The following is a 14,728-nucleotide window of genomic DNA, read 5'->3' as shown; positions in this document are numbered from 1 at the left end:
TTTATTCTCACTGATCGATAATAAGTTCATACCATTTTTTCTTTCTTTTCACTGGGAACGTAGGAGGTAATTTTTTGCATTTATGTATCTATCTATTTTTGGACTCTGGTACCATGGTCTCAGGCCCAGGTATCTGACTGTGGCAACATGTGATTGGCAGTTACCTCTACCGTCTAATAAAAAGGCTAACATTCAGGTGTGTGAACTGGCAGGTGCTACGATTGTACCCTGGCTGGGTGGTGAGGCTGTACACCGACCCTCGAGCTTACGTCTCCGTGCTCTGCCCGCTGCTTCAGAAATACACCCACCTATATGTGTGTGACGTTCGTGGCCTCCCACCACCCCTTGGTTCCATCAAACACATCCACCCGATGCTCTGGCGCATTACTCCACTCGGAGATCCACAAGTCGGGGTTTTAGTCGTCAGAGACTCTGACTCACAGGTCAGACTCTAATGCAGTAACTAAGTGCAGTATAAGAATCTGAGATGCCAATGACAGAATGTCATAAAATTACTGACTGAGCTATGCAGTTACGTATGGCTATGTGAAAGGATTGAATGAGTTAATGAGAAAAGTCACCTTTCCTGGATCTGTTAGCAATCACCAATGTTTTTTCTTCAAAAAGCATAATTATCATACAAAGGCAGGAGGGGATTCAGTTGACGTGTAATTCTTTCAGAAATAATGCCAAACGTTTTTCACTAATTTCACTTTTTATGCCAGTACTGGGATAGGTGACTAGATTGAACATAGAAAGAATGCACAATGAAAGCATGACTGCAATAGCATCAACCTTCTCACATTACAGATAATTGAACGTGAGGCTGCAGCTGTGAAAGAGTGGCTGAAAACCGACAAAATATTCCACTCAATGCACGACCACCCTGGCCACACGTCTTCTGTAATGGGTGGTATGTGGGGCGCCCGCTGGGACCACAACGCCAGCCTAATCTATAAGACAAGCAGGGAGCTGGTAGCCCTCAGAGACATAATTTTCAGAGAAGGATCAAACAAGACAGGGAAATACGTTGATCAGGCGATGTTAAGAGTGAGATGATTGCTAGAGCTGTTTAATTTCAGCATGTTTGTCATGTACAACTGTTTTCAGTACTGTTATCTGTATTATCAACATCATTTTTAACCTAAGACAATTATTCCACGACGAAGACATCTTCCATATTTCTCCTTTCTAGCTTAATGCCATTTAACCTACTCGTGTTCCAACCTGTCCCAGTAAATTTGCAAATTTTCTTCCTGCAACTTGCTTTCACTACATCTTTGTGTTGCCACCACACTAGTATGGGTGTTCATCAAGTACCTTTCCACTGAAAGACCAACTCATACCTTTGTCTACTTTTATTTATTTATTTTTTTTTTTACATTTGCAGCGATGTACCTTTCTTCTTTCCTTTCCTCATTAATCTAAGTCTTATTTAATTTAATCTAATTCATATTTATTCATTAATCTAAGATCCTAACATAATCTTTTCCATCTGTTAGAACTCCAAGTGGTGGAAGTAAATGTAGCACGGGAGGCAGGAAAGAGCTGTGTTTCAAGAAGAATATCACTTGACTTTGTCCGTCACTGTTTGAACCTTTAGGTTCTACATTTGGCAGGAGTCATTTCATCACTCCCCCTCCCTCGAAAGCTGGAGGCTATAGGTATATGGATGGAATAAAGGTGGTGATACGAGTTGTACCTTGTGGTCAAGTACAGGGGCTAGAACCAATTATCATACTCAAGTAGGAAGGGCAATGTAGTATGTACGGATGGTGGGCTGTTGACAAGAGCATGAAAGTGTTGTTTGCGGTGACGCTGCTTCAGATGCATGGAGCAACCCTGCTGCCTGAGAGATATATTAAGTGCAGGTAAACGTTATTTCTACTGCCTAAATGGGACATGAAGGCGTTTAGGAAACTGTTGTCTCTCCCAACTATGTATGGGTTCTCCATTTGTGCAAAGGGCACTCTACAAAACGTAAATGAGTAGTTTTATAATAAACAGCAGTGAGACATTCAGTGAACGAAGAGGATATGTGTAGACTACCGAAATGCACTGAAATGAGAATGTTGAGATCAATCCGTAGGGCATCGCTGAATGACAGAGCTGAGAATAATGTGCTTCAAGAGAGTTTTGGCGTAAGAGATAGTAGAGCATTAATGAGACCAGGTAGTTTGAGATGGTTTGGATATGTTGACTGGAAAGGGGGAGGGTGACTGGATGAGGAGGGTCATAGTTATAGATCTGAAAGGAATATTGCCTAGGCGCTAGAGGTACATCGAGGAAGACCGGGAACAGAACCATGCACGGGAATCTTTAGGACTGGAGTATGAGAAAAAAAATGGTTCAAGAGAGTGACAAATGTATAGCTGCCACCATATGATAATAATTACAAGTGCTATCATATCCTTTGTTTCTAAAGATAATGTCAATACTAAACAGATTCACAAGAGAATCAAAATCCAAACTAGAAAACATTCTTACCACTTTGGGTGCCATTGACGTCGACTGATGAATGATCATGCCACTGCCTTTAGTCATGTAAAATATGCGCGGAATTTTCCCTACTCTTTCCAGTAAATCATACATATGTTACCCCAACTCTCTCCACTTACGCTGTTGACATGTACTGAAATATAATTTCATATTATTTATAAAACAAATATTTACTGTATGCCCTAGGGTTGCTGTGTCCTCTGCCATCTGGCTGCCCTCCCTCCAGTTCACACACTCCTCTTATATATATGTCTCCACTTCTCCATCTCATCCTTCGTCTCCCCTTTCCCATCTCTCCCTCCATCTCATCACATACAGTCTCCTGGTCAGTCTGTCATTCTCTCTCCTCTCCACATGGCCAAGCTATCTCAGAATCTTACTTCTATCGCTTTCAGTCACATCCACATCAAAATTACAGTGCTCCTATACTTCCTTATTTGCTGCCTGACACTCCATGTAACTCCACATGCTCCTCTCAAAGTACTAATTTCCACTCCTCAATCTCTTGTGTCCCACCAACAGGGTTCAAGGTTCACCTTCATAAGTTGGATGGGGGATCAAAATACTGTCGTGCAGCAACTTTTTTTTATTGATATGCTCACTTCCCGTATTCCTTATCACTGTTTTCGGTGAACGGGCAACGTTTCCTCTCTGTTGTACCCTTTTAAGAATTTCATCCTCTAACATACATCCCTACTCATCACACTACCTACCTAAGTACTTGAATGCACGCACATTCTCTATTTTCTCGCCATCCAGCCTCACTGTGTACTCTATGATTTCCTTTTTCCTCAAAGACCATAACTTAACTCTTATTATCTCTGCCAGCGGAGCTGGAGTTGGCTATATATTCACCCCTGTTTGTTAGTTTGTTTGTTTGCCCACAAGATATCTAAAAAAAATATTGATGGCTTTCAGTGAAATTTTGTGGCTATGTGGGTCATGGATCAAGGAAGAGTTAATTAAACTTTGGTGACGATTTGAGATGCCTGGCACAGGTATTGGATGAGGTATTCTCTCTCTGGAGGATGTATTCTTGTTACATTTACTTTTAGATTCCTTTTTCTACATACACTTTAAAATCATACACAAAACCTTGCAGCTCGCACTCATCTTCATGTGTCTTTATGTATCATTATGTATCTTTGTGCACTTCACGTTGTGTGTGTGTGTGTGTGTGTGTGTGTGTGTGTGTGTGTGTGTGTGTGTAATCATATATATATATATATATATATATATATATATATATATATATATATATATATATATATATATATATATATATATATATAACTATTTTAGGTGTACAATGTTTAGGTAGATACGACCAGCATTTAATTTGAATGAGATACCTCATCATTTCATGCATCACAGACGCCGTTAATCTGTTTAATGTTCATTCTCTTTTCATTTAGTATAAGTTTTTATATGGGACTGAGAGAGAGAGAGAGAAAAAAAACATCATATACGATCATCCTAGGTCTCTCAAATGACAACAGTACATGTCTGTTTCGAATGATACTGGATTTTTTTTTTCGTCATACTTAATTCATGTTTCCCTAGAAAAAATACACATATTCTGTTTTTCAGTCATCAGTCAGGGTCGACAAAACTTTTCCAGCCAGGGACTGAATCTGGGTTTGTACTGATAATAATATGTGCATGAAACATACTGCAACAATTTCACAAGACAAAAAAATTACATTTAACAATTGAAAATTACCTCCAACACAAGCATGGGGAGATGGGAAAAAAATCAGTCTTCAGCAGTGATAAGGTTAAAACATTTAATTTAGTTGTACATTTATCTTCTGTATCATAAACATAAATACATAATTCATTGTTTCAGATATATATAAAAGAAACTCAAAATAAGCAGCGGTATTAATACCTTTTCCATCAGGGACTGTTCTTGGATCATTTCTTATTCTCTGATCGAATGACATGAAAGCAGACTTGACTGGTTCGATCATGATGTCAGTAGCTTTTCATTTTTAAAATTTCTGTTACAATTTGAAGGTGCCATTATTAGGATATCATAAATCTAATCCAGTAAGAAGGTTTTCATTCCACCGTTGATCATACTTTTACCTAAAAATAAATATGAGATAACCCTCCCCTTGTCTCACTCCATTAGCAACCGTCCAATAACTTTAAAAAAAAAAAAAAAATAGGGTAATCATGAATATTACCTATATCCAAAAACTTTACTGAAGAACTCACATGATTAACTTTATCAAAGGCTTTCATAGATATCAGAACAAATGTATTTTACCTTTTACCTTCATTTTTTATACTTAAGAATGGTCTCTTAAACCCATGCAAGCCATAGCATTTGAGCCATTAAAACTATGCTTTCTATAATTTACTGGATTAATTTCAAATGTTTATATTTTACACAATATTTAAATTTTTCAGCAAAACTCAAAGTCTTAACTCATCTTTAGTTGGAGGCAAAATTATTCTTTGTTGTCGTTTTATCAGATACATATCCACTCAGAGTACAAGATCATAATTTAGATATTGATATTTCCATCCATTTGAAACAATGCTACGTTATATTCTGATGTACATAATTAGGACAAATGCCATTTGTTACATTGTCAAATTAACTTATTTTGACTCAAAATCACAAGAACTCTGGCACACAATATTATATGACAAAGTTATTGTGAAATTCATGTGAAAATCTTTCAGAGATATTTTCATATCTGCAATCAATAGACTTGAAACTGAATGAGGAGGATAAGAGCGAATTTACTCCAAACAAGAGCCTCGCGCAGCTACTGGGCCAGGCAGCAGTTGTTCAAACTAGAGTCATCTTTGAATCACGTTTCACTTTGAACCTATCGGGCAGCAATGCAATTCCCCAAATGGAAGCATTACCTGAACAGTTACCACCACTAAGATCATCATCACAGCCACCATTGCCACGGCCACCACAGCAGCCACTACCACCACAACAACTACCACTACCACCACAACAACTACCACTATCACCACCGCCATCATCACAATTGCCGTAAAAAAACACAACCCCAGCTGCCACTACCATCATCACCATCACAGCTACCATCTCCACCTCTACTATCACGGCTACCATACCACCATAGCTGCCACCACCACCACCACCACAGTTACTATCATTTTCAGCTTAAAATCGTCTGTCCATAGCATCAATGAAGTAACACACACTGGACTGTAGATTTATACCCCCCCCTCTCTCTCTCTCTCTCTCTCTCTCTCTCTCTCTCCGTTCAGAGACATGAAAGTCCACGGAAATATCCAGCCACCTCGTCCACGTGTACATATTGGAAAAATACTGTAGATACAATAGTTAGGGGCCAAAACACTCCTTCAGAAAATATAGATCGACACCCAATTGAAATTGGCCCATCTGGGACCCATTTCCAACCATCCTGCCAACTTTCATCAAACTCTTTTTTTTTCCAATTTTACTGTCTTACACACACACACACACACACATACACACACACACTAAATGCTCTCAACTCTCCAGCTCCAGTTCTTCCAGCTCCTTCTCGCACCTTGCCAAAAACCTTTCTAACAACTTTACTTCATCATCTTTCCCTCCTCTTTTCGACTTTGATGGGTCTGTAGCTATTTCTTCCACTGATAAAGCAGATCTCTTCGCTCGGACTTTCTCCTCCAGTTCCACCTTAGACGATTCCGGTGCTGTTCCTCCATCACTTCCACCCTCTGACTTCCTTATGGCCGATATTAAAATTTCTTCAGCTGATGTATTTTCTGCCATCACTGGCCTCATTACTAACAAGGTATATGGGCTTGATGGAGTCCCTCCTGTTGTCCTCAAGAACTGTGCTTCAGTGCTTACACCCTGCCTAGGTAAACTCTTTCGCCTTTGTCTTTCAACTTGTATCTTTCCTTCTTGCTGGAAGTCTGCTCTCATTCAGCCAGTTCCAAAGAAGGGGGACCATTCCCAACTTTCTAACTATTGTCCAATTGCTTTAACATCTTGTAAATTAAACGTTTTCGAGTCTATTCTTAACAGAAAATTTTTAAAGCATCTTTCCTATCACAACCTTCTTTCTGACCATCAGTATGAGTTCCGTCAGAGACTCTCCACTAGCGATCTACTCACCTACTTTTGAGACTCCTGGTCATCCTCTTTTTGGGACTTTGGCAAAAGCTTTGCTATTGCATCTGACATCTCAAAGATTTTCGATCGAGTCTGGCATACATCTTTAATTTCCAAACTGCCCTCTTACGGTTTCAGTCCTTCCAACTGTGCCTTCATCTATTGCTTCCTTGCTGGTCGTTCTATAGCCGCTGTTGTAGACAGCCATCGTTCTTCTCCTAGATCTATCAACAGAAGCGTTCCTCAGGGCTCTCTCCTATCACCAACTCTCCTCCTTTTATTCATCAATGATCAAAGTTGTACATCGAATCCTATCCCCTTGTACACTGATGATTCCACTCTTCACGTTTCCATTCAGTTTCCGCTACGTCCATCACAACAATTACTTCAACAAACAAGCAATGAGGCTATAGCACACCTAATGTCTGACTTGGTTCGTATCTCTGGCTGGGGTAAAAATAATCTTGTTGTTTTTAATAAATCAAAGATTCAGTTTTTAAACCTATCAACCTGACAGAATCATCCACAGGAGTACCCACTAATGTTTAATAATATCCAGCTCAGTCCTGCATCATCCTTGATCATGCTTGGGGTTTCATTCACACGGGAGTTATCTTGAGAAAATCATATTGCATCTCTTGTAAAATCTGCTTCCAAGAGATTGGGTGTGCTAAGCCGACTCCATACCTTCTATAAGCCTACACAGTTGTTGACTTTATACTCGGGTTTTATTCGCCCCTGTTTTGAGTACAACTCTCATATGTGGGAAGGCTCCCCACATACAGCTCTTCTCAATAGGGTGGACTCAAAGGCTATTCGTCTCATCAGCTCTCCTCCTCTTACTGACTCCCTTCAACCTCAGTCTCTTCACGGCACTGTTGCCTCTTTATCTCTTTTCTATCGCTACTTTAATGGTCAGTGCTCCTCTGAACTGTCTGCTTGCACCCCTCCACCTCTACGACGGGCACGTAGCACACGTCTACCAATAAACTCTCACCCCTTTTCTGTCCAGCTCTCTAATGCAAGAGTTAACCTTTACTCCCAGTCCTTCATTTATGCAACAGGTCAACTTTGGAACTGTCTCCCTCTATCTGTATTTCCTACTTCCTATAATCTCCAGTCTTTCAAACGCAGTGTGTCCAGTCATCTCGAAATGTATGGATCTTGAATTTGGCTCTCTTTTGTATTGTTTTCCTTTTTTTTTCTTCCTTGGAAGGAAACGTTTTGCGGTCTCAGCCTTTGGTTACTTCTTCCTCGCTTAAAGCATACACACACACACACACACACACACACACACACACACACACACACACACACACACACACACAGCACAGCACAGATACATGGACAGACACGAACAGACAAAAACAATATCACCTCGCCTAGCTAAATGCAGGCGAATAATAAATTATATGGTGTCTGGCATTCAGTCGTTTTTGACTTAAATGTCACCACAAATAATAGGCTTCTGGACATCCACGTAACTGCTATTTCCTAGAGCTTCTTTAAATATTCGTCCACTACTCTTCGTGATACTGTGGCAGCACACACACACACACACACACACACACACACACACACACACACACACACAGTCCGACTAAAACGATATCGCCTCGCCTTGCTAAAGGCGATGATAGAAATGGCATAATTGTATTTTAGGTAATAGATATCGACATTTCATTTCAAAATTTTATTGCATATAGTTCGATCGCAACTCGACACGTGTGCTGATCTCATCTGTGCATTTCAGAGAGTTCTGTGGCCAGCCATGAAAGGTCGGGTCGTGATTCACGACAGCTACACCTGCTTCAAATACCCTGACTTCTTCCCCTTCCCCACCAAGAGAAAAAGCGGATTTATCGCCATGGGAAAGTTAGTGTTAACTTTTAGCTCAGTAAGATATTACCGGTATGTAATTAGCAAATGTTTATTTCACTTTCTAGACCAAGCTGCCACATACGATGACATGTCTTACATATAAACACTAATGGTATGCACACAAGCCTAACTGAATACGTGTTTTTTGAACAGAGAGAGAGAGAGAGAGAGAGCTTAGCTACTAGTATGCCATTAATCGTGACCTGACTGCAGAATAATGGCTGAACATAAAATTCTACGGAAATCTGAAACATGGAAAGCGAAAGCAAACGGGGATACACAGCGAGAAAGTACAGAAGTGGTAAGCTAATAAACGATGACAAATAACATAAATTCAGGTCATCATTAAAGTAGTGCCAGTAGTGTATGAGCGAGTGGACTGAGGAAACCCACTAACAACAGACAGTTTGGTTGGGGAAAAAACAAAAATGGTTGTAGATAATGGTGATTAACATTGTTTCAAATAATTCCATTTGGCGTCTCAGAAAGAAAGAATATAGTGCTCGAAATTGTTGAAATAGCAAAGGAGAAGAAATAAATACAGAAAAAGAAAATTGAATGGTATACCAATAATTCTTCGTAAGATATATGGAGGTTTAAAAGGGGGGTGGGGGTAAACATGTAGTGGAGAACATGTAATGATCAGTCTGTGAGATATAACAAATTTTTGAAGGCTGGAGCTGTTCCAAGGGTGTGCAACAAATTTCGTGGAATATGAATTCAGGTCAGATATATGGAAGGACAGTGATAGAAAATGTTAAGACAGTGCTAGAGTACAGTACATCCCCACAGTACGCGAGTTCAGAGTACGCAATCCCCCTTGTACGCTAGGACCTATTTTTTTTTTTTTTTAGTGTATTTTTTATTAGTACACGAATTGAACTTATTGTAAGCGAGACGGGCAGTGAAGAGTGGCCCAAATCCGGGGTTACCCTGAGTACGCGACATTGCCCCCCCAAGAAGCGATAACGGGTAAAGGTCTATCTATCTATCTATCTATCTATCTATTGCCAGACACCATAATCCCGTAAGGGGTGGCCATTTTACTTTGAGTTATTGGTTTTACGGGGAGGGGCACAAACCCTCCACCAACCCACTTGTTGACACGTAGGGAGCACGTATGGGTTGGTTATATGGTTACCACCCAGCGTTGTAAATGGTTTCGTGGCATACAGGAAACCATTTGGCTTATCACTCAATGTAAAGCCACCTGTAAAGGAAAGAAGAGCAATATGAAGTGACAGGAAAGATGGGAGATATAGGAAGAGAGGAGGGCAGGCACAGAAAATGAATGATAAAGGCTAAGGAAGAAGTAGGCAGCACTACATCAAGTGAGTAGATGATGGTCGCCGCCATCTACCACCAATGATTTACCTAGTAAAGCCATGATTTTGTAGGTTTACTTTATCTTAGGTAATATGTCTTAGATAGTTTCCCTGTATAGTACAATACTTACTGTAGGTCTGAAAGGCGTCTCAAGGGTTGCCCATGAAGGGGGATGCCGCCCATATGTAATTTGATCCATACGTTTATGTATTCACAGTACGCGAATTCTTAGTATGCGACGTCCTCTGCCACCCATATAGGTGCATACTAGGGGGATTTACTCTACCTGGTTTGTGATGAAAGCTGTGGTTTCCGAAATTGCAGGAGAGATGTGGAACAAATAATGCAGTATGGCAAACAGTACAGAAAACGTGTGAATGGCAAGTTACTTGCAGAATTTCTGTATCTAAAAATTACATAAAGTAAACAAGGGGGATTTTGGAAGGCGTTACATTTGTAATTCATGGAAGGTGATCTGCTGGATGCCTTAAAGAATTCTTATGGCGGTAGGAAACAATGAACTCTAGTGAATGGAGGTCTAATGAGTGGTTCAGTGTTATCTCTGAAATGAGGCAATAGCATGTGACGGCCAAACAGTTATTCAGCGTTAATATCGATGGAGTCCTAAGATGGGTCAAAGGAGTTCTGGAAACAAGACGAACGTGGCTATATTAAAATTTTTTCAACTCCGATCTACAAAGCTTAACCTCTGCTGCATGACGATTTTAATGACTGGTTGAATGGTTTAAGAATATAACTGAGCGAGGTAGTATGAATGTACATTTCTGTTGACAGGAGTAATTCTGTGATGTGATGGTGACTGGAAGAGACACTTAAAATGATCCATGGTTTTAGGCACCAAGGCGATGATTAAAATGAGAAGTATGTCCACAGAGGAAAAGTAGACATACTTTGATGACGGAACAAAATTAAGGTCATGATACTGACCGAGAGTCTGAGTACACAGGTTGCAAGGGACCTACATGAATCTGTATTAGTATCCCCATTAACGTATGGCCATGAGACTGGGATGGCACGAATGTTGTATCAAATAGGACAAATAAGAGGGAAATACAATGGGTCCGTTATGAAACGCACTTGCATGTGCCATGAAACCGTCAAAGGACTGGGAGTTAGAGAAATGGACGTAATTTAGCAAAGAGATGAGTGGAATGAGCATGAATTCTGGTGGGCGGCAGGGTTGGGGCAGACAATCAACCCTCTGAATATGTTTAGCGTATGGTTAGTTGTCAGAATGAAGTGAAAGTTTCTTTCAAAATATCTTCCAGAAATAAAGGTGTCAGGGAGTAGAAAATGGGTATGGGGACAAAGTAATGGATGGGATGAGATGAAACTGAATTGGGAGGTGGTAAGGGGCAGTGGAAGAATATCCTTTGAAAATGGGTGCTGGAGGATTAATGGCGTGAATGCAGGGAAGATTTATTTCGATGTTTGGGTAATAACAACAACACAGATAAAACTTGAAAAATATGCAGTGAAACCTACTGACCAAAGGTTCTAAAAGCGTGTGTTAAGATGACATGCTCACATAGGAAAAAATAATATTTCCTGCGCGACTAAGTTGGTTGGATATAATAAGTAACTGTGTAAGCGAGCTGAGGATGTAAAAGGACTGAAATAATGTATAGAGATGAGTAGATTATAATATGCAGGGACTTCCACAGTTAAAGTTTTTACCCCTAAATTTAGCTTAGTACCGGTATTTGAAGGAATGGTGTTGTTCCAACAGACATTGTGATGCACATAATTGTGTCAAAAAAAGCTTTGACTGCTCTTTAAAATAATGTAGAGTGGGTCATGGAACTGTCATAGATTGCAATACCATTCCATTCATGATAATGTCCTACATCCAGTTCATTTGTTCAAAGCCATAAGATGCAAAAACAGGGTTTCGATCATCTAATGAGTCAATGGGAATAGGCCGTTACGTACGCGTAAAACACATAAACTAGGCTGGTCTTGGCCATTTACACAAAAACATAATATGGACGTAGCATGGTAGTTTCTTTCTTGCTTATTATCCCTTACTCCATATATTAGATAACATCATTTATATTCTTTCCATGTAACCACTTGACTGGTGCTGGGGAGCGGCTCCTTCACATGGTGGCCTCGATGTAACTGGACAACGAAAATACCTAGTTATACAATTAATATCATGATCCCTCAACTTCCTCCCTATTTCCTAGGTGCAAGGTAGTGTACTGCAGAAAGAGGGTAACTTCAGCCTGAACTTCGGATTTATATTCAGTTAAGCCTGTAGTTACAACTACTACGACTACGACCACCTGATTATTTCATTCATTTTTGGAGAGAGTTTTGCAACAGGAAAGGCAAGGGAAAGCCTTCATTAGTCCCTTCATTACGTGAGATCTACCCTAACTTGAACAAAATAACCTGTTCTAAGTAAGAATAAATCAAAAAGGCACCATACTAAACAGGTGAATTCATTACAGATATTGCAGGGGTTTCGTTGAGCGACCTATGCCCCGTGCGTGTCCTGAGCAGTGTCGGCCACCTCAGCACAAAGACTGGATATACTGCTGACGACATCGCATCAAACCATCTCCCTAACATGTCTACAGCCTTGCACTAATGAACGAAATTAATATTCTCTTTAATATTATTGTTAAATGCTGTCAAATTTTGATAAATAACATTAGGTGTCCATAAGATGCGAAAGAGAGGGTCGCCAAAAATGCTCTGTTCTGATATTTGCCAAATGCCGCCCATTGCATAAGATGGGACACTTCACACATCATCAGACCATCCAACAACAACTACGGGAGGAAAAGGATGGAGGTGGACAAGACCAAATTGATAAACAACTTCAGTCTCAAGGCTGGGGACGTGGATGTCGACTCAATCATCTCATCTGTTATCAAGCTTTCTTTTGAACATTAGCATGCCACCTGTTTGAATTAACACACACACACACACACACACACACACACACACACACACACACACACATTATTATTATTATTATTATTATAATTATTAATTATTGCTGCTTAATATAGCGTCCTTGTTCTCTTGTAGTATACCCTAAGTAGGTTTGCCATTATTATGCCTCCAACCACCTACCGTATACTGGGGGAGGCATTAAGTGATTGGTCTCCCCGTCCGTGTGTGCGTGGGTGCATCTGTACCACTTTTCTGGGCGTGATATCTTCTGAATCCATCGTCGGATTTCCATAAAACTTTCGTCAGTGATGCATTATGAGGAGATGATTAACTGATTTGATCAGCTATGTTAAGCTGTCAAAGGCCCAAGTAATATGGGGTCGACTTTGTTTACCATTGTGGCTGCGATATCTCCTGAACCTCTGGTCCGATTTCGCAGGTCAGGATCCAAGAGGGGGGGGGTGTCCAGGGGATCCGGACCCCCCCGCCTTGCTCAGGCAAAGCAAATATGGTTTTGTTGGTATTCCAACTGAATATAATTATGGATTTTTTTTATGTGCAGTCTCTAAAACATTAAAGAACAAAGTTTTTTTTTTTTTTCAACAGTTTACGTAACATTTTAGCAGGGTGTAATCTGCTGATCGTTTCCATGACGACATGTCTACATATTTACGGTTGGAACGTAGACGAGAAAGATGCGAGAGTGTTAAATGGTCAGAGGAGACCACGTGTGGCTTTGTGTTGGGTTCCTTAAACTATTCTGTCTTCTGGGTGAATTTAGTTGTTGCTCTGGTCGTGATACATTTGGCAAACTCTATGGGCCGTACTATAAAAACTAAACGCCAGTATTGCCGAACGTGAGCATCTGACGGTCCTGTGTTTCGTACACTGAGCTACATAGTATGGGGAAGGGGGCTATCTCCACCGCGAGCGTGTGACTTTGGCCGCCATATTGAAACACCAGCACTTGTCATATAAAAAATAAAAAATAATAAAAAAAATATGGATTATGATTTTTTTTTCTGCCTAGTTCAACGAATTATATGGGGCACATTTAGCCCAGAGTATAAAACAACGCCATAGGTTGCGCAGTGCTGAACTTACCCTTAATGGCACTAAGGCAGTGAAAGGTAATGGCATGAAGGGAAAAGATAGTGTGGTATTAACGTTGGCTGTTTTACGTTGAAGTAGTGGTGCTGAATTGGTCTGGGAAGTCCTTGGACTATCCATGCCATTAAACTAATGTCCAAATTCATAAAGGCCGGAAGAAACATGTAAATATCTACAAGAATGTGTTAACAGAAGATGAGAGGACATGGAGAGAAAAACTGGAGATAAATGGGCCCCCTTTTACTGCCCTCATTCATGCAGGGATACGGGTGAAGAATCTTCCTTTCCTCCTCAGGGGGCAGTAACCTTATAGAATTAGCAACAATATATATATGTCTTACTTATGAAATGTAATGCCATCTCTCTTCGATGAATGCCTGTGCCCATTTTTGCATCCGTGAGCCGGCTGTTTTCAAAACCCATCGAGCAGCTCAGTACAAAAAACGCGGCATCAGGCGTGGTGTAACATGGCTGCCACTACACCATCGCCGCCCTGGCGCCGGATACACAAATTACGCGGTGCTACCCATGAGAATAAAATTATGAATTTGCCGTTTACGGCAAGCGATCGTCAGCTGGTTTTGGCGTAAAATAGTGTTGGAATGTGACCGGAGGATAAACGCACTATAGACCCCCCTTTCGTGTAACAAATTTAAATATTCATATATACGATAGCTGGATTTTCCATACATAAACACTGAATAATTCGTGATTACAATTTTCCTTGGCTGGCTAAAATATATAAGACATCCAGTCTGTTGAGAAAATTTTACAAGACTGAACCTTTTATAGCGAATACGACAAAACTTTCAGCGCGGTGAGAGTGGTGGTAATTTGCCGTATTAAATTTAGAGTTTCCATAAC

General features: G+C 40.3%; 1 protein-coding gene across 1 annotated transcript in view; it reads left to right on the top strand.

The window, feature by feature from the left end:
- The window catches only part of LOC145400792 (uncharacterized), a 143,325-nt gene extending 130,574 nt beyond the window's left edge, over positions 1-12,751 (top strand). The window contains exons 3-6 of the mRNA XM_080273227.1: positions 213-443; positions 811-1,050; positions 8,373-8,494; positions 12,589-12,751. Coding sequence (XP_080129353.1) covers positions 213-443; positions 811-1,050; positions 8,373-8,494; positions 12,589-12,751 — 756 coding nt within the window. The remainder of the gene's footprint in view (positions 1-212; positions 444-810; positions 1,051-8,372; positions 8,495-12,588) is intronic.
- The last annotated feature ends 1,977 nt before the right edge of the window (positions 12,752-14,728 follow it).

This window comes from Coenobita brevimanus, chromosome 53, assembly GCF_032717465.1.
Source record: "Coenobita brevimanus isolate Jiangsu-jjx chromosome 53, ASM3271746v2, whole genome shotgun sequence".
Classification (NCBI taxonomy): Eukaryota; Metazoa; Arthropoda; class Malacostraca; order Decapoda; family Coenobitidae; genus Coenobita; species Coenobita brevimanus.
This window is presented reverse-complemented; position numbering and strand designations above follow the sequence as displayed.